The sequence below is a fragment of the Tyto alba genome, unplaced genomic scaffold (genome assembly GCF_018691265.1).
Source record: "Tyto alba isolate M040663 unplaced genomic scaffold, T.alba_DEE_v4.0 Super-Scaffold_7, whole genome shotgun sequence".
In the NCBI taxonomy this organism is placed as follows: domain Eukaryota; kingdom Metazoa; phylum Chordata; class Aves; order Strigiformes; family Tytonidae; genus Tyto; species Tyto alba.
This window is the reverse complement of record NW_024881328.1, coordinates 22,381,573-22,402,342: the sequence shown is the minus strand read 5'-3', so window position 1 is coordinate 22,402,342 and position 20,770 is coordinate 22,381,573. Positions and strand designations below refer to the sequence as shown.

Below are 20,770 nucleotides of genomic sequence, written 5' to 3'. Positions count from 1 at the left end.
TATTTGTCTAATAAATAACACTTAGTTCCCTGTTTTTTTTGAACAACATTGTCCTGTGCCTACAAAAATCTTCCTGACTGCAAAAAATATTTTCCAGAACAAATATAAACACATTCTTCAACTCAACACTCTTAAATTTTTCACTAGGGGACTGATTTTACTTGATATATCAACAAGCTAACAACTTTGCACTTTAAACCTCAGTGCCACTTGCTCCTATTTACTTCAGGAGTTACCAGTTCTTCCAATCTCAGGGGTGAGGTAGTAACCAAGAGTGGCAGAATTATAATGACTGGTTTGCTTTAAGACATTTTTTGTCTGTTGGCAATGCATAAGAGAGAACACACGAACTCTGCATCTGCCAAGGGGTTGAATGATGTCAACTGCTGCACCACTCTCCCCCATGTGATAGAGCTGTCATGTTTTCCCACTGCCTCCAGTAATAAAGTAGCCCTCCTCAGTTTTCCCACTCTCCCTCTCATTTAGAGAACAAAGTACCTGATAGAGTGGAGAGAAGAACCGGGAGGTTGTGGAAGGTGGAAGTACTTACAGCCCACCTCCCTTTTCCTGCCCCCTCAGCAGGGTAGGGCGGTACATTCTCAGCACCCCACAATGGGAGGAATGCCATATCAGCTATACTGGTTTTCCATTACCAGATAGCTGCATCCAGCTGGAATGTCTTTGCCCTCTCCTTTGAATCAGTTTGGGTACGGTAGTAAGAACCAGCTAGTGAATGAGTCTGCTGGTAGGATGACTTTTCCTGGGAAAAGACAATATTGACTCTGACTACTCATGCATAGAAGCCTTCTGCCATTATAAAGGCACCAGATTTTCTCATTGTAGCCCAGGGTCTTTGGAAGGGGTGATGGTGGAAAGTATAGGGGTGAGGAAGGGCTCTCTCCAAGGGAAAGCAACTAACACAAATGTGGCCAAGACCTGCAACATGAGCAAAAGAGATGCTCACCAATCTTCTGTTGATTTTTGTTGTTTGTGTTTTTTTTTTTTTTCCTCCAGTGATGTTAACAAAATTAATGAGGCTATTGCTGATCAAGCAGCAATTTTTATCCAGCGCTTAACCACCTTTGTGTGTGGATTCCTACTGGGATTTGTCAGTGGCTGGAAACTGACCTTGGTTATCATTGCAGTCAGCCCTCTGCTTGGGGTTGGAGCAGCTGTCTATGGTTTGGTAAGTGAATTCTGAGAGGTTTGTACTGAGAGGTATGATGGACAGGGAAGGTCGTGCTTTAGAGCTGGGAGGCTGGTGGAAGAGAAGGCTATTACACCCCTTTAAAGTAAAGAGAGACAGATTATGGTCACAACAGCACCAGGAAGGGGGCAGGCTTTCCTCCCTCTTTGCTTATTTTGATTCCCAGAATATATCCTGCTTCTAAGACAGGAATGTAAGCATAATTTCTACTGGGTCCTGTGGATGGATATTGTGGTTGTTGAGATCAGAACCTGGCCTACAGCTTCTCTCTATTACTCTCTATTACACACCTGGTTTAGCTGGTTGCTAGATATGGGGCTTGATTATCTCTATGTAGATAAGAGACTTTTAGAGATGATCAAGTTTCAGAGCTGTAAAACAGTTGGAAACAACTGCTCAAATTTACCTTAAGCTGTCCCTGTTCCTGCCAGCTGCTGCTTCCTCTCCCAGTTGTTCCCATTCTGCTCCTCCATTGTCTCCCTGCAAACTCCTTGTCACTGTGCAGAGGAAGGACAGTGAAGAGGGAAACTGCAGGATCCTCTGCCCTTTCACCTCCTCTCCCACACCCAGCAGGGCTGGGCAGTTCCTGCTCCTCCTCTGAACTCTCTCACACTCTGCTCTTTGATTTGGTTCAGCCCTTTGCGTATCTCACTTCTTCCCTGTCAGGAACAGTTTGCTATGGTTTTGGTATCAAACATGTCATGTAACTTTGACTCATTTCTCATCTTCCTGCTCTCCTTCAGCAACTTGTGCTTGCTGCAAGTAGATGACATGAATAATGACTCAGTGTGAAGTGGGAGAGCAGAATTCTGGCAGGGAATTAAATAAAACTCAAAATTCCTCTTTCCTTCATTTACAATTTCTTTCTGAGCTCATTCCCCTTTATGTTTGTAATTTTCTATTCTTATTTCTCTGTCCCCATCTCTTTCCTTTCACATACCCACTGTTAAGTGTTTTCTCCTTACGAGCCTTTCTAGCCCAAGTCTTTGTATTTTACCATAAAGCGAACAGACCCAAGGTCAATCTAGCCTGGTTTTCTGTCTCCAAAAGTGACTAATAGATGCCAAGGGTAGGGTATTTGAAGAGAGAAAGCAAATAACAGCACTACAATTTTTAGTGATATGTCATTCCCAAGCCAATGTGTTTTCCTTGTGTAGAATTATAGATGACTACATATTCTCCCATTAATTTTAGCAAATTTTTTGAGCATAAGTAAGCTTTTGGCATCCAGTGTACTCGGGGCTGCTGTGTAAGGACCTATTTGCTGCCAGCCCAATAAACAAAGCACAGTGGTGGGCAACATCTGTTTCCATCCTCCCCTATCAGTACCATTACCTTTTCTTCCTGAAGCTGGGCTCTGCCACAGTGGCTAAAGGGCTGCTCTTGCTACTTAAGCTTACCCTTCCTCTCACCATGCACAAACCCTCAGTCTGCGGCCTGCTTAAGCCCAGTTAGCAGCAGAGAGAGAGGAGGGAAAGCAGGTGTTGTCAGCTGCTCTTTCTAACTGCCTGGAGCAGAGCTGTTCACCAAGGGGATAACTGTTCTGCAAAACATATTCTACAGAGGTATATGCCCTAATACTAGAAGACAGAAGTCTTTGACTGTGCAGTGTGCCTAATAAAAGCCTGCTTGGAGTGGAGGAGGTGATCTCATGCAGAGCAGACAGCGCAGTGTGGCAGCCAGCACTGCTTACTGCTGTCCTTGTCTGCACCTACAGTTCAGGTGTAACCAGCACTTCTTATGCTTTTGTAGGCTGTGGCAAAACTAACAGGCCGAGAATTAAAGGCTTATGCAAAAGCTGGAGCTGTGGCTGATGAAGTGCTCTCATCCATCAGAACAGTGGCTGCTTTTGGTGGGGAGAAGAAAGAAGTTGAAAGGTTTGTTGGGACAAATTATAAAGTCTCTGATTTCCTTTTCCGGTAGCAATGTAATGCTGTAATGCACTTCAGAGTCATGGCAATTAGTCTCCAAATTCTACAACAATGACCTTCTGTTAGCTGTATGCATGTATGCTACAGATATTTAGGTTTCAAATAACATTACCTATGCAAAACCAGTTTCATAATTCAGTCAATCTGTGAAATAAAACATCAGCAATGCTAACTTCAAGTCATACCCACTAGTAGGAACATACTGTCAAATTTTCCCCTAAACATTGTCCAATTTATCACTTTTGCAGCACATCTGAAAACTTTGGGTACTTTCAAGCTAAGTGAGAGAACTAGTTCCAGGAAGGCATAATGATTTGATGATGTTAAGCTGCAAATTTCTTTTCAATTAATTTAAAACATAACACAACTGTAGGGTGTGCTCTGGAGTATTTCATCCCCTTTTTTCTCTCTCTTTTCTTCTCTTTTCTTTCTACAGATATGATAAGAATCTGGTGTTTGCTCAGCACTGGGGAATTCGAAAAGGAATAATAATGGGATTATTCACTGGTTACATGTGGCTTATAATTTTCCTGTGTTATGCATTAGCCTTTTGGTACGGCTCTAAACTTGTGCTTGAAGAAGAAGAGTATTCACCTGGCACTCTTCTGCAGGTACTCATTGTAGCTTGATGCAACTTTTCTGGACTGCTTCTTAAAACATTAATTCTGAAACACATATTTGTAGTGTTCTGGTATTGGGTAGCTCAGTGGTAACAAACACTATATGTGTCTTTTAAAGATCATTACTCAGTATATATATGAAAGTATATGACACAATTGGATAAGATTTAAGAAAATAATCCAAGTTTATTTTAAACATTTGAAATGCTGCCTACTGCAATCAAAATAATGCTTGTTTTTGAGATCCTGCTACACAGTTGACAGAGGCCTGAAACTAGCTTTCTCATTTTGTGGGTTGGCACGCAGCTTCTGGGATATTGGCTTCTCTGAAGAACTTACTTTGTGATGGAAAACCCCATTGTGGTAAAGACAAACCTAACCAAAGAAAGTTTTAACAAATCTAACCTCTCTCATGAACAGTTTCTGCTCCTTTGAATCACCATTTTCTGTTGCTAATTGCCCATCCAGCTCTATAGATGGCAAAGAAGATGTAAACATATATGCTGAAAAAAACACATGTGGCTGTGGCTCCTGCAGTGTGTACAAAAAACATACTAACCTGCATGGCACTCATGCATCCACTTCTGGACAGTAGACACTTTAGACACTGATGACTTAAATGCAATAAACTCAGCATTTACAGATATTTTAGTTATTTGCCAGGACTGCCCAAATGGCAGGCTCCAGTCCAGACCCAGAGTAAATTTTCCCTGAAGCTCGGTTAAATCCTAGGTGTTCTAATGAGACATCTATTTTTGCTTCTTCTCTGCCTCTTGCACACCATTAGAGTTCCCAACCACCAGCAGCATGCAGTGCAAAACTTGCTGCTAAATGGAGCATGGTAAATTACTCTGAGAACATTGTAGAATCATGGAATCATAGAATGGTTTCAGTTGGAAGGGACCTTAAAGATCATCCAGTTCCAGCCCCCCCTGCCATGGGCAGGGACCCCTTCCACCAGACCAGGCTGCTCAAAGCCCCGTCCAACCTGGCCTTGAACCCTTCCAGGGAGGGGGCAGCCACAGCTATTCTGGGCAACCTGTGCCAGGGCCTCACCACCCTCACAGGAAAGAATTTCTTCCTTATATCTAATCTAAATTTGCCCTCTTTCAGTTTAAAACCATCACCCCTCGTCCCATCACTACACTCCTTGATAAAGAGTCTCTCCCCATCTTTCCTGTAGCCTCCTTTAAGTACTGGAAAATTGAGTCATTCTCTTCAAGGAGGGTGTCCTTCACAGGAAATCATTTGCAACTGCTCTTGACACGAGTAGTTGTTACAAGGTAGTGCTGTGAAAAATAAAGTGACCCATTTCCTTGCCTTGCACATGGTAACTACAGTTCAGTGCTTCCAAATGACAAATGGCAAACAGTGGGGAGCTACCCTGTAGCTGAAAAATTGTGGGTGTCAATGGACAGACTCTCGCTTATGCTTCCCTTCCTTTCTCAGTTTCCAGTCATCTTTCTCGTACTCCATGTTTTCTACCACACGCTCCTAGTCTGGCAGGAGGGAGGAGAGGAGGATTTGTAGATACAAAACATTTAGATGTACTTTTCCAGGTCTCTGAAAAACTCACGCACCAGCATACTGCATTGAGATACAGTAAGCACTGCCTTCCCTTCTTCTATCAGACGTACAGAACCTGCTCCCTTATGCTCACGATAGACTCTGACATGCATATAACCTACTTGCTTTGGGACTTGCTCACACAAGAAAATTAGTCTGTAGCAAAGCTCAGTATGAACTTACAGCATGATCTATCCATCACAGTGTAGATGTTTACAGTGCACAATATGTGTACAATAGCCATGGAGCTATTCTCAGTAAACATCACTATGGTGCAAGGGAGAACTGAGTCTTTGTACTTTTATTTCTTTCTCAACAATAGTGTTTCCTTATACACTTCGCACATTTATCCCGACTACAGTTTGTGTTGTATTCAAAACGCTCTCTGGGTGCTTGATTGCTTCTTAGCAGAATTCTCAGGTATTGCCAAACTACAACAAAGGATTACGTACTAGTTCTCCTAATGCTCAGGGTGAATGTTCAAACTATCAGCCACAAGAAAGCAAAAAATTGACCAAAAGCCTACAACAAAAACATTATCCAGATATTTATAATCTGTTCTGCCAGACTACCTCTGTGACTGGAAAACTAAGGAGGAATAAAGAAGAGTAAATTCTGGGAAAAAAATGTTCATACTGACAAGCACACCCAGGTATATCAGCACTGGGAAGAATAAGCTATACTTACAATACAAAGCAGCTCACCCCTTATTATAACAGGCGATTAATGCATTTGCATGTGTGGTGTATAAGTGGTAAATGAGCCTTTCTCTTTTGATGTTCACCATCTTCCAGTGTCCTGTTACTTGAAGCCCCTGTCTCTTATCAGAATTGCCAACATTTTCAGCCTTAGATGGCTCCTGTCTACACTTAATAACGTTGCTAAAACCCCCTTCATAGGAAATGAAGCATTAGCAGCTCTTAGGAAATCTTGAACAAATGCTTTTGGCATTTTGGTTGATGTGCTCCGGCTTCACTTGCTTCTGGTCTGCAAGGCCAGATGCTAAGGCTGAATTCTTGGAACTGGCCCCTTATATTCAATACTCTGTCCAGCTGCCTTTAATGTCTATCAGTCCTTCCAGGAAGAGTGGATGCCGTCGCTCATTTTCTCTCATGTTGTCCCAGGCTTAGACCAAAAGGGGATCCTGGGGCTTTCAGAAGAGGGTCACTAGTGAGTAACTCTTCCCTTTGGTTCTTGGAAAAGGACTTGAAACAGTGAGCACATTGGGAATGTGCTACTTGCAGAAATTGTCCACCTGCACTGATAGAATAATCTCACCTCAAATGGTGGTTTATCCAGCATTGGTAGCAACCCTTACAGTTCATTTCTGCGTGAGATGGAGAAAAAATATTCTCTGTAGCTGGTACCTGCTCCAGAAGTCAGTTTTGTGAGTGTTGGATGAGACAGGAACTGCAATATGCAAAGGTTGTAATACAGTGCTTTAGGCTTTTTTTTTTTTTCTTTCTGTTTTTGAATTGTTGAAGTCCCTCATCTGCTTAATGGTAAATGACATCTCCAAAGTAATCTACTAGCCACCGATGCTCAGTTCCAGCCCTTGTTTCAAGCAGAGATACCCAGTCAAATTGAAGCGGCTTAAAAATACATCAGTGACACCTCAGTAAATAGCTGGGTAAACATGTTTTTAGGCCAGAGTGAATATGAGTTGATTTACTTCAACCTGGAAGCAAAGTTGTGAAAGATAGTGAAAATCCCTTGTAAGATACATTTGTTTGCTTTCTTGTGGGTTAATGATATTCATATAGTGAATCATTGCAGCTCAGCTGTTGCACATGAAGTCATTAAGCCACTGTTGTTTGATTTGCCTAAGCTCTAAACTGTAATAAAAATGTGACATTGTATTTTGTTCAATTATTTTTCTACTTCTTCAGGTTTTCTTTGGTGTTTTAGTAGGAGCTTTAAATCTTGGCCAGGCATCTCCCTGTCTGGAAGCCTTTGCTACTGGCCGTGGGGCTGCAGCAAATATTTTTGAGACAATAGATAAAGTAAGTAATGCATTTCTAAGCTGTGTCACTCTGTAATGGAAAAATAATTAAATAAACCTCAAGCAGTAGTAGTTTTATCTACTGTAAATGAGGAAAAATGAGTGCAATTAAAAAAAATTGACTGTGCAATCAAAAGGTCTAGTGGCATGCACATGGGCTCAGAGAGGGTGTTGAACAAATTTCTTAAATGGACTGTTTCTGAATAATGACACTTTACCTCAGCTACTGCTGTTTTTCACTCCCATTTTTCCTTACATGCAATTGCTGATAAGTGCTGGCCCACTGTAAGTAAACAGGCAGGCAGTAATAGTCATCTTTGCAGCCGAACTTGCAGCACGTATCTAGCTCCCAGCCTCCAGATGGCATCAAAAGATGTGGTACTACTGGCATTAGTGATAAAGGTGGTCTCTGTCACCTATCCCAGAGCTACACCGAGTTATAATGGGACCAAATGAGCACAGGTACTGGTCATGCAGCAGCCATAAGTGTTAATCACAATATTATCTGGATAGATAGATATTTGAAATAAGGTTGCATGAGGAAGTCTGAGAGCCACTGGCATTTACTGATGAGGATTCCTTTCTATATCTGTATAAATTTAGTGGTTGGCAAAATACTGCTTATTTCTTAGTGATACGTCATATCTTTGGTCATTGACAAGCTTAATTGTGCTGAAAGCTGTGTAAACACATTAAAATGCTGTTTGTCTTTTACAGGACACATAAGGGTATATAAAGAAGGCTAGAGGAGCTGTGGTAATGCTAATGGACTTTTTAGTAACCCTTCTATGTTCTATAATAACGATAACACATATGCCTTATAAAGGGACTTCATAAGCTAAAGCTCTAAGATAAACTGAAAAAGAGTGTTTTTTAGAGAAAAATTTTAAAAGCACTAAGAGTTGCAACAGTAAGAATTAATCACAAAGTTCAAAATAAGGCTGAGTCAGATAACCTTAGGGTAAAAAAAGCAAACTAAAGTGAGATTTCATCTGTCTAGGAAAGGGTGACAAAATTAGATCCATCTGCTTGCTGCATTTGTAGATTTGTGATTAGACAGTAAAAGCACAGCTCTGCCCTGATACAGATTTTTTTCTGGCACTAAAATTATAGCCATGCTGAGGTTCCCATTTGCAGGATCACTGAAACTTTTCTTCGTACCTTAGTCTCTGAATTGAAGATAGATATATTCCTAAAGAGGAACCAATCTTGTTCTTAACATCATAGAACATACACATTTATTGTCTTAAAATTCCCTCCCATCTCTTAGGCTACATAAAAAATCATGCATGTTTCAGTTATCAAATATTGGTGGTGTTATAGTTTTAATTCACTCTTCTGTATTCCATGCTTCAAAAATCTATCCTTAGAAAATTTCTTTGGATTCCTCGAATTTCTCTTAGTTGTCTGCTCATGTCTAGCAGGCCACAATACCCAGGGCCTGGCCAGAAGTATGAGACCCAAAGCACTTCATGGGAATACTTGAAACCAGGATTCCAGCTCTTAGTACTGGGTGTACAAGGATGAATATTTTAAATGCAAACTGGTGAAGCATGCAGATTTTCAGCAATGAATTGGTTGTTCGGTGCTGTAGGAGAATGTTTATATGAGCAAAGTAGTGCCATTTTATGCCCAAGGAGCTGGCTAAATTAACTTAGTCAAAATGTCTTACTCAGTCAGCTACTCTGTTCCCACAAAAACTAGCTGAGTGGTTGACTGTGGTAATTGCAGTAAGCCTAAAATGAAAAGAGGGTGCATTCATCTTGCCCATACTACCCACCAGTGACAACTCCCCCATCACTTTGGCCTTCAATTTCATGTCCCTTGCCTGCTAGTCCTGGGACAGAGCCTACCACTGGCTCAGTGCCACCAAGTGCTGTTCAAACAGAACTGTCATGGCTTTGTATGGTATTGGGAATATTTATCTACTGCAGCAGTGTTGGCTGTTTAACAGCAAATGAATAACAATAAATTCTATCCTAGAAACCGGCCATTGACTGCATGTCAGAAGATGGCTACAAGTTGGATAAAGTACGAGGTGAAATTGAATTTCATAATGTAACATTCCATTATCCCTCCAGACCAGACATAAAGGTAATTATTCATCATCCATCCTGTGAACATAATTACTGTAAACAATCAAAATATCCTGGTTCTGCCAGCAATTTCTATACTTCCGGTAGAGCTTGTTTTCCAGAAGCCCAGACCCTCTGTTTAAAATTAGACTAAATAAATCTTCTATTAAAGGGTTCTTCTACTCTACCATTCTGCTTAGTTTACCATTCTGACATATCCATTGCCATGCATATTCTTTGCTGCTGAACATAAACTTGTCGTAATTTCAGACAAGTTCACCTGCATACAGCTTCTCTTACAATCAGTTGTGCACTTGTATCAACATGTGCTAGAACAGGACACAACGTAATAAACTGAATGGTGCAAGGTGATTTTATATAACACTGCCATTATGCTGGGGAGGTGCCATGTGACCCATTAAAATGCTAGGAAAAGTTACAGGAACATTGGCTGTATACCCCGTTATTTCTCTACTGCTGTGTTTGAATTGACGAATTCTCCTTGGAAAAGCATATTATTGGACAAACAAACGAATGCTATTGCTTCTAAAGACAGAAGCATATGAAATATCAGATTTTTCTACATAATTTCACTGTTACATTCTTAATTTTTACACTTTAACAGGCATTCATGATACATGCACAGACTTCTTTAAAGGGGATTTATCGCCAAGTTTCTCCAATAGTACTAACTTGACTAGTTCTTAATGGTGAACAACAGGGACAAAGATCAAAATCTGCCTGCGTGTCTTGGAAAACAGTGCTCTGAATTTATAAACTCTTCAAACAATGTAAAAATATTTGGCTTTCTTTTTTCTCTTTCTTATAATATTTTTTTCTGAATTTTGTGAAATTGCTTTGAATATCTATTTTGAGATACAGAATGTACCCACTTGTTTGTATGACTGTAAGAGAATTAGAATGGATAGATTCTGTTTCTTTTTCTTTTTTTTTCCCTCTCCAGATTTTGGATAACCTTAGTATGGTTATTAAAGCAGGGGCGACAACAGCTTTTGTTGGAGCTAGTGGAGCTGGAAAAAGTACAACAATACAGCTCATCCAGCGTTTTTATGACCCCACTGATGGCATGGTGAGTGTGCCAGCCTAGAATGTGTTTCTCTAGCCTTAGGGACTTGAAAGAATGGTTTCTTCTCCAAGGTGGGAAGTAAGACTCCTAACTTCCTGTTCTTTTTTTTTTTTTTTTTTTTTTTTCCTACTTAATGAGCAAAAGATACTCTTGTGCATTTCAGTGGAATGCTGACCAGTATTATAAAAAATACTTATGTGGAAGAGAAAAAATGTTAGGAGAAAATAAAAATTTAGTAATAGCAAATAATTTTCCATTTTGAAAAACACATTATTGAACATTTAATCATTATCCTTTAATATTGCTTCAGTATATGCAATTACCATTTAGTAATGGAGTGGCTAAGAATTAACAGTCTCATTCCATTGACATGTTCCTAGTTGGCACAAATTGTGTACATGGTGACCTGGTTTTGAATGTATAAAAGACAAAGTACCAATTTATTGTAAACATATAATTGTAACGTTGATGATTACTTTCCACCTGGTTTTATTTTTGAGGCCAAGCCAAAAGAGCTATTGGGAAATGCAATGTAAAAGCACAACTCCTAGACCCAAGAACTAGCATACACAACTGCCATTGCATTGCATTCTTTTATGTGTGAAAGCTTTTTACATTGGTCATAGAAATACAGCATCGCAGGCCCTTCATTTCCACTGTGTCTTTCTTTGTCTCTGAACTGGAGGGGATAATGTCCCTGACATTTTTTTTTGGTTTTTGTCCATGTTTAATTGGCTTCTGTAGATTACCCTGGATGGCCATGACATTCGTTCCCTTAATATCCAGTGGCTACGCTCACAGATTGGTATTGTTGAACAAGAGCCAGTGCTGTTTGCCACCACCATTGCAGAGAACATACGCTACGGTCAAGATGAGGCTACCATGGAAGACATAATCAAAGCAGCCAAGCAGGCCAATGCTTACAATTTCATCATGGACTTGCCACAGGTATGCCGTGCCATGTAAAATGTTTGGCAGAATTAGATGGAAAAATAGAGAATCCTTTCATCCCTCCCTCCATGCAACCATTTGTACTCAGGTGGAAGGGCAGAAGATTAATAGATAGTAGGCAGCAACCTTTCCTTTGACTAGCGTCAAAGTTAATTAGGTCTTACTACATGTATGTCACCAAGTTAAAAAAAAAAAAAAAAAAAAAAAAAAAAAAAGAGAGAAGAATTAGTTCCTCAGGAATCATAAAATATTTTTCATGCTATGGAGATCTGTTTCCGCTCAGGCCAAAAGTGATTTAGAGCCCAGACTCTCACTAGCCAGCATGTGTTTTTGAGCAGTCTGTACTGATCCTCACAACCTCATTTTCTTGTACGAGCTGTCTACCTTAGCTGGAGGTTCCCTCTTCACCAGTTCCCTCCCTTATGATGACAGGGTTTTGATCAATCCTATGGTGTCCTCCTTACAAAGCCCTGTTTGATAGCACTGGGCTGTTTACTTTTCTAGAATGTTATTTTGCCAAGTAGCTTCTCAAAGGACTCTGTTGCAACAGTGAACGTGAATCAAGTACCTTTAACTAATGTCAGTACATACTTTTTATCCTCCATCTATGCATTTCCAGGCTTCCAGGAAACTATTCATAGAAAGACTGTTTCCTGGAAATGGAGGAATATGCAAGATTTGGCTTTAGGTGAATAAAATTTTCCTGGCTCTCGAAATGCCAGGCTTTATGTGTTTATTTAATTCTCTACCTGAACCCAATGCCACCAGATTATGATGTTCATGAATCACAGACACAGTGTTCATGAGTCACAGGCAATCAGCAGAGAAGTCCAGCAGCTCTATGGAAATTTTGCTGGTGAGTCATCTGATGGAGAGTGGGTAGGTGTTTCCTCTCCATTTCAGCTTTTGCTGATACAGTAGTTTTGAGCCAAACGAGAACATTTCACCTTTTTTATCAGTACATACTTTTGGCTTGGGGTTAGAACCCCAATTCAGGCAAAATGATGTTGTTCATTATGAAGGAAGTTATTTCATTAGCTCTCCCTTGAATCTGATGCACTAACAATGTTTTTGTCTTTTAAAGACAATAAATTTTTAAGTCTACTCCCAAGGCAAATCTCTTTACCTTTTTATATTTTACCAATGTCTTCACGAAAAACTTAACAGACCTTTTTGTTACCGATTTCATTTTCATTTTTTTTCCTTGACATAGCAATTTGACACTCATGTTGGAGAGGGTGGAAGCCAGATGAGTGGAGGTCAAAAACAGAGGATAGCTATTGCTCGAGCTCTTGTGCGGAATCCCAAAATCCTGCTACTGGATATGGCTACGTCAGCACTTGATAATGAAAGTGAAGCTACTGTCCAGGAAGCACTTCATAAGGTTTGCTATAATGTAGCATCAATCAGACTTAAAAGGGCAGAAATTATTTTTAATGCACTGTGCAGAGGGTGGTGCTGAATTGCAACAAAGCAGTGAGAAGCTTTTCCCTAACAGCTGTTTCATATGCATGAGTAGAACCTTAGTATCATTGACAGAAAATATTTTTTTCTTACATCGGGAAATTAACAGAAACCTATGGCTCCCTTTGCTCAGAAAGAAATGCTCACCTATGAGCTATGGAGGGAGTTCAAGTCAAAGTCAGCTGAAACCACTAGAAAGACTCCTGCTGATTTGACCAAACTTTAGATTACATAGCACTGGTTCCAAGCATTTCTGTTTGCTGTCCTGGTAATGGAGCTGTTGCTGTTCCCTGTCAGGCTCGCCTTGGCCGCACAGCGATCTCAATAGCTCACCGCCTGTCAGCCATCAAAACTGCCGACACCATCGTTGGGTTTGAGCATGGAAGGGCTGTGGAGAGAGGAACTCATGAAGAACTCTTGAAGAGGAAAGGGGTTTATTTCATGTTGGTGACCTTGCAAAGCAAAGGAGACGCAGCACTTAATAGAGAAGCAACAGAAAGTAAGCTTTTTGTTTTCTTTTATAAAATGACATGAAATTCCCCAGAATGCAGATTTTAAATTTCTTTTTTAATGAAGGCTAGTTGCTTTTTTTTTTTTTTTTTTTTTTTTCTTCTGCCTTTATGGCTGAATTTTAGCATTCATAGAAGTAATACATTGATAGCCCTGGCCAAAGTGGTTTTGCTGCATATGCACTGAATGGCCTTCTGAATATAGATCTGCCCTGAAACATTAATCCTGACCTGCAATACCTGTCATTTTATAGCTGCATTTAGTGCTGATGGTCCAGTCCTGCTGCATTTGAAATGCAAGGAAATTACAGAGTATGCTGAAACCACCCTATTTATTTTACTGGAGGCAGATTTGAATCAAAGCTTCTGGAATTGGATTTCTAATAGACTGATCTTTTATATTTTTGTGAAGCATCATATCTTGGATATGATTATCTTAAGAGAACAATTACAGTGCTAAAATAGGGAAAGAGCCTTTAGTAGTCACATCCCAAGAGGGGTTGTCCTTGGGTTACTATTCAGTTAACTTCATCATGTCGAATACAAATATAAAACTTGCAGTGCATGGTGGCTGAGTAGCAAGGTTGTATTACATTCCTTACCTTCTACAAAGAATTCGGCTTATGACTTAGAGACACTGCACTTTTTTGCAGAGCCACAGTGGACTTAGATTGTACTCAATTTTTGCACAAACTGAAGAGCTCTATATATACTATATTTTACAGCAGCAGAAAATAATGTGGTTGAGCCAAATCTTGAGAAAGTCCAGTCATTCAGCAGAGGAAGCTATCAGGCCAGTTTGCGGTGAGTCTTGAAAATGATTGTAAATCTCAAAATGTTTTCAGATCTCTGTACTTCATCCCACTATTCCAAAATCCCAACAGTGCTAATGAATCACTTCTTTGTGTGTTGCATAAAAGAGGGTGGGAGGGCTGCAAGCATTTTACTAAGAAAGAGTTCACTTAGAAAGAAATAGCTTGGCTAATACGTTACTGATTGAAGACCCATGGATAAATAGTATGGCTCTTAATTTTATTCCCCTTCTTATGCAAAGTACCTTCTCTCCAATTCTGTTTTACCGTGTTAATGTTCTGTTTTTAATATTACTACCATACACCTATATATTTGCATTACCTAATGCACTTTCAGTCCAGTCACTTGAAAAATGACTTGCTGTGCAATCACTTGAGAAATCAATGCAATGTACAAGGACATTTTTATTATGGCTTCTACTCGATGAAAGTTAAAGCATTTTACAAGCCAGACTGTCTGGTAGCTAGACACTTATTATTTCTTTCATGCAAGCCCATGACAGACATACGCAAATGAATATGTCTCCTACATTACAGGGTTATGTTTTATCAGGGATAGAGGTGGATTTTTTCAGTATCCTGTTTTGCTGGACCGAATTACTTAATAGTGATACTGGTGAATTGACTTGGTGTCTTAATGGCTTGTGCAAATATGGTAGGATACATCACTATTTTACTTAACAAGCATGCAGTGCAGGGCACTCATAAGACAATGTCTGAGTGGTGGGGGTGGAATATGATCCCTGTTGTGGGACATTTTCTTCTCAAGAAGTTGAGAATACATAGAAAAAGAAAGAAAAAGTCAGTGGGATTCCTATGATTTGCTTCAGTGAAACCTGATTTAGTTGTTATGAACATTTCAGCTGCTTTGCAAGCAAGTATGGCATTACTGGGCTGTGAAGAACAGACCATTTCTGTCCTTTCTACAGAGCTTCACTTCGGCAGCGTTCCAGATCTCAGCTCTCTAATGTGGTCCCTGACCCCCCATTATCCATTGCCAGAGATCATGCAGAGTCTATGTATCTTATGCCTTCTTATGGAGAAGATGATGGACAAACAGAAAAGGTCAGGTCCAGTAGTTTGTTATTAAATTTTCGACCAAACAGGTTATATTACTTGGTAATGATAACCTGTAGATATGTGCCTCTGTTATAAGAGTTGTTGGCAGATATGTCTTCTTGGATTGATCTTTTTCTCTACTGAACCACAGCTTCAGTTCTTACCTTCTGTGTAAACCCCAGGCTGCATTTTGATGGCTGTTATGCTTATTGGTCCGTATAAAATTTCTAGCAGAGCATGGCCTGTTGGTAAATTGATATAACTTGTAGATTAAAGTGAAAAAGACATACTCATAAAAGTTGAATTAATTGACAAAAAGCAAAATGCTCCATCTGTGAAATGTAATAGCCACTCAGTGATGCAAATGACACTGCTTCTTGCTCAATAAAGAGTAAATTCACTTTCATCTCAAAATCATCTAGAGACTTGAGTAAAGAGAGACCCTCACTACAACCTATCCTGGAGTCCTTTCACTGACAGTGTCTTTGTGCAATGAACTAACATAGAAAATAAAGACAGCATGCCTTAAAATTATGCTGAATCTGTAGGAATATACACATTTGGTTTCCAAAGTGCGTATGAAGCTCCGGGCACCAATTCGCATGTCTACAGTTGCTCAGTGAAGAGAGCAGCAGTGAGAAGTCACTGTTCTTGCTATTGCTAAGCCTATTCTGTGGATAAATAGAGGGCTTTAGTGCTGTCACTCTGGCACTGGCTCAGAAGGAAGAGAAAATGCAAGATGCTTTCACCCATTCATTCTTGCACATTTCCAGCAGATAGGTCTTCCCAGTGTCTGTTTTGTCTGGGCATTTCCAGCCATATGAACTGAGGGAGATGAGCAGCACTCAGCACACTGTTACAAAAATTCTGTACAAATCAAAATACAGGGTAAATTATAATTTGATGATGAATATTCTGCTCTTATTGGGAATAACTATGGGAATTCAGCATATAGTCTGAGGATGTGTCACAGAAGGGAGACAAAATGATAATGTATAAAGCCTGAATCCAGCTATCACTCTGAGATCTCCCTTGTTTTAATAATATAGCATACCTGTTAGTTTGATGCAGTGTTTGATCAGTGTGTTCACCCACAGTACTTTAAAATAGTATTTAAGAAGATTCCATGAGTAACACAGAAAGCCGCTCGTGAGGGAGAAGTTTAAGTTTTGGCACTGGGTATTGCATCACACCTCATCTGGAGGCAGCAAAAAGGTAACAGCCTGAGTTTCGGGGGCAGAAATTCTTGAACTGGTCATAATTAACCTCTTAAGTTGGAATAAGTAGAGCTGCACAAAACATGAATCTCTCTTTTTCTCCAGGGACAGTAAAGGTATTAATTTATGAAACCATTTTGTGACTCCCTAGCCCTACAAAAGAGCTCCAGACAGCAGCCAAGACCCATCATTGCCCCTTCCTGTACAAAGGTGGAACAGCAGTTTGGGCACTACATGGCCATTTAACAGACTAAGCTAACTATTTTGTCTCACTGTCAAAGGGAGCACATCACTGGGGGAATGGATTTGCTTCATAAAGCCAACCTGTTTTTTTAGGAATCTGTTGTTGTGGAGGAAGACGTCAAGCCTGTACCATTTACCAGAATTTTGAAATACAATGCCTCTGAATGGCCATACATGATGCTTGGATCTCTGGCAGCAGCTGTGAATGGAGCAGTCAGCCCACTCTATGCATTGTTATTCAGTCAGATTCTTGGGGTATGTTATGATAACATTTTAAAGTGTATTTTGGCTCTGAAGCAGTGGGGAGAGAATGTATGATGCAGAACTTGACATGGGCAAATCTTTAGATCTCATCAGGTAAATGGGATTAGCCTTCTTGCCTATAAACAGTTACTCAGTAGAGATATTTATATCACTGTCATCACACTATCATTTGAGCTCTTTGAAGGAGTAGGATCATTAGCATTTGTCATGTGTTCTTCATTATCTCTCTTGTTCACTTTCCAGGAACTGTTTGGAGTGGTTTCCATACTTGCATACAATTTAATTTAGATGAGACAAGATGTACCTCACATGCAGGTACAGTGGACAGACAGACATGCAGAGGTTTTTCCCTGCAGAATTTTATTCTACAGACTTGGCCAAGCCTTTGAGAAAGCTTTTGTTCAGATCCAAAAAATACTTCACTTTTTTGTTCATGTATTTCAGGCAGTTCTTTGCTGTCTGCTCCCTGCAAAATGTTCAGGGAGAAAGGTAGAAAATTGTATCAGGGTTCATAACTGCCAGCAAAAAGTAGACTTGCATCAACAAGTTTGGAAGACAAGCAGGAAACAGGAATATGCTTTAAACCTTGGCATTCACTAAAGGATGCATTAGCATCAAAATACACACTTGAAACTTTTCAAGAGTTCAACCATGACTGTTTTTTTCCTTCAAAAACTTGTCATAATGCAAAGAGGCTGCTGCTTCTTTTGCAAAACAGCTTTTTGGGGAAACAAGTTAGTGGGAGACTGGAGGGCTGCCTGAAGAAATTCAGTGCTGCTCTAACTAATGCCTAGGAAAATGTGCTAAATTTTCAAGAGTTAGGAGAGTAGAGAAAAGCCCTCTGTTGATGCCATTTCTTATTGAGTAATTACACATTCACTGGGAAGAAAATGGGAATGCCACTGTCATTTTGTGGTTTGGGTACCCACCAGAGATAGGCTAAAACTTGTGTTGTGATTACCACTTACTTGTTTAGGTCATGGTAGGTACATATGTGTGCAAAGAATATATGGCCTAAAAGGCAGACACTCTTCTAGAAACTGGAGGTCCAAAACCTTTCAGGCAGGAAAGAGTGGATGAATGCATGCCCCAGTTCCTCAGCTGGTGATAGAAAAGGTTGAGAAAATGCTCCTAATAGCAGTGGCAGCAATCTACCAAAAGAAAGATTGACCTTTTGCTGTTTGTTTTTTTTGGGGGGGAGTTGTTTTGTCTTGAAAGACTTTTCTCTCTGGGAAGTTACTCAGGACTTTGAATCAGATTTACTTGCAGCTTGATGTTGCCTAGCCAAGATCCAGGGAAGGGCAGAGCAAAAGACATTCCAGTCCCTGTTGGTCCACTTAGTGGCTCCTGGCCAATGTGCTTGGCCTTTTAGCTGTTGGTATGCTACCTCCAAAGAGTTTCTGAGCATCTAGACCTCATGCCAAGGGCTGTGGCTTTCACTAGCCAGCAGATGAGGCACTGCTATATACATTCTGCAACAATTCTAACCTTTGGTTCCTTTTGAGAGAGGTTTTCTAGACACTGGAATACCTGGGGCTGACATCATCCTGCAAGATAATAAATACTTTCTTTGCCAAGGATGAATTCCTTCTCTTGAAGGTCCCGGTCCATCAAAGGAGAGAGTCTGCAAAAAAAAAACCAACCCATAACGAACATGAGCAAAGTCCAACATCTGTGTTTCATTATTCATAAATTTAAAACATTCCTGACTGGTGCCAAGGCAGTCAGGCAGATGGAATATGCATCTGCTTTCCAAGCTGTCTGAATATCTTGCAATGATGTTGTGACAGACACGTGGGCTTGTACTCTGGGACCAAGATGCTGGAGAAGTGAGGGGAAAAATCCCTACAGCTATGAAAGAATAAATGTAGCAACATCTGCCTTGAAGGTTCTCAGAAATTAATCCCCCAAAGTGAACGAAAAACCGGATAATACTGGATGTGCCTTCTGATCAATTAATATCTGAAGAGTACTTTTGGAACAAATTTCTCAGTAGTTTCTTCTTGCTGTGCTTTGGTTCCAATGAAGAACTGTCTCAGAGTATGGGAAATGGATCCTTCCCAGTGAAACTCAACCAGAAGATGTGCTCTGACTGCTATGGGTCATGTAGCCCGTGGTCCCAGATAAAAGATAGTCCACACTAAAACTGCTGAAATTTATATAATCTCAACACGGACACCATAGCAACAACTCTTTCCTTTTATAAACCTGATGCTATTGCCCATGCTAAGTGTTATTGTAATCAGCATTATTTTTTTAAAATTGAGAACATAGGTCAAAACCATAGCTGAGCATGTTAAGATAGCTGCAGAATGGGATGGTTCAATTTTACAAGACAGATTTGCAAGGGGAAAAAAAATCCTCTGTTTGCAACACAGAGATCTCTTCTCAATGAATGTTTCCCACATTACCTTCTGTAGGACTGTGAAGTGCTATTGCTCTCAGTCTAGGAAGAGCATAAAGCAAATACTTCAGCTCATTGCTTTTCTTGAGATGGGATGCTTCCTTGAATTTAGAGCTTGCAGTAGGAATCCCAGACTGACCAATAACTGGCTTCACCAGAAACCCTCAAGGTGTCTCGCAGACATCATAGTTCTCTCAGCCTTTATCTAGGAGCCTGGCTCCAGGAACTGGGAAAGCCTTTTGCAACATTTTCTTACGTAAGAGAAAGCAGGGGAACCACTCTGAATGTGGGTGATATGGACAGAATATTAAAGCAAAAGATCACAGCACTCTCCCTTTTCATGGGCACCTTTCATAAGCATGGATCATAAGCATCCAGCCTCCCTGAAATCAGGAATGGTGTTGCCTTTGACTTTCTTGAAATGAAGACTCCTAGTTAATCTTGCCTACCATCTAGCCATACAGAAGCAATGGACAAAAGTTTATTTGTAATGAGCATAAATACTTACTGGGCCTCACTGCAGTGTCTTTGGGCAAGTGTTTATCTCTCTTTTCAATGCTCAGTCTTGTATTTGATATTTGTTTATTCAACTAGAGGGAAAAATTCCAAAGTGTGAAAAGAAAAAATGTTCAGTTCAATCCATATATGTGGCCATCCCGGTGTTCCTCTGTGACTGTGCAAGATATAGCACGCAAATCACTTGTGGAAAAGCCATCAGTATCTCTGGAGAGTACTGTTTTTCATCCCAGTTCACAACTATATATTTGTTATGATCCATCACATACTGTGTTTATCATACCATTTATTATTTTTGCTCATTAGAGTTCCTATTAATTTCAACAGATATTTTGCTCATTTTTTTTCATATGAAAAAGTACCATAGCACTGTAATTAACATAACATACACGTTAAGAAATGTTCACAATGATGAGTGGTTAATTATTCCACTGGTTATGTTTTAGGCTGGCTATGCATGTGACATGACCACTGCTATGAAGTGCATATTTTCATTCATGTCTAGATATTGTAGACCATGGTGATACAGAAAATACCACCACAGGAATTATAAAATCTGGACTCCTTGTAGGACGCAGTTTATGCAAGCACTGAGTTCACCTGTATCTCATTCAGTCCAAGTGTTTAACTAGAATATTTCCTACAGAAAAACAAACAAACAAATGAACAAATAAAAACCAGCGGTATCTTTTCCAGATACATAAGATACAAAGATAGATGAAATCCGCTTACAGCTTGTTCAGTTCAGGATCAAACATGAATTACTGCAGGTACAGTGGATTTCAATAAGGGGATAAGAACAGCAGCAGACCAGTATATGTTTTGCTTTTATTACGACAGATT

The 20,770-nt window shown here is 40.0% G+C and overlaps 1 protein-coding gene across 1 annotated transcript in view; it reads left to right on the top strand.

Moving 5' to 3' along the window:
* Positions 1-20,770, top strand: part of ABCB11 (ATP binding cassette subfamily B member 11) — a 60,187-nt gene that overhangs the window by 27,838 nt on the left and 11,579 nt on the right. Inside the window, exons 11-22 of the mRNA XM_032989699.2 lie at positions 1,015-1,186; positions 2,960-3,084; positions 3,575-3,749; positions 7,214-7,327; positions 9,310-9,420; positions 10,366-10,491; positions 11,233-11,436; positions 12,653-12,823; positions 13,201-13,402; positions 14,138-14,216; positions 15,154-15,289; positions 16,837-16,998. Of these exons, the coding sequence (XP_032845590.1) occupies positions 1,015-1,186; positions 2,960-3,084; positions 3,575-3,749; positions 7,214-7,327; positions 9,310-9,420; positions 10,366-10,491; positions 11,233-11,436; positions 12,653-12,823; positions 13,201-13,402; positions 14,138-14,216; positions 15,154-15,289; positions 16,837-16,998 (1,777 nt within the window). The remainder of the gene's footprint in view (positions 1-1,014; positions 1,187-2,959; positions 3,085-3,574; positions 3,750-7,213; positions 7,328-9,309; positions 9,421-10,365; positions 10,492-11,232; positions 11,437-12,652; positions 12,824-13,200; positions 13,403-14,137; positions 14,217-15,153; positions 15,290-16,836; positions 16,999-20,770) is intronic.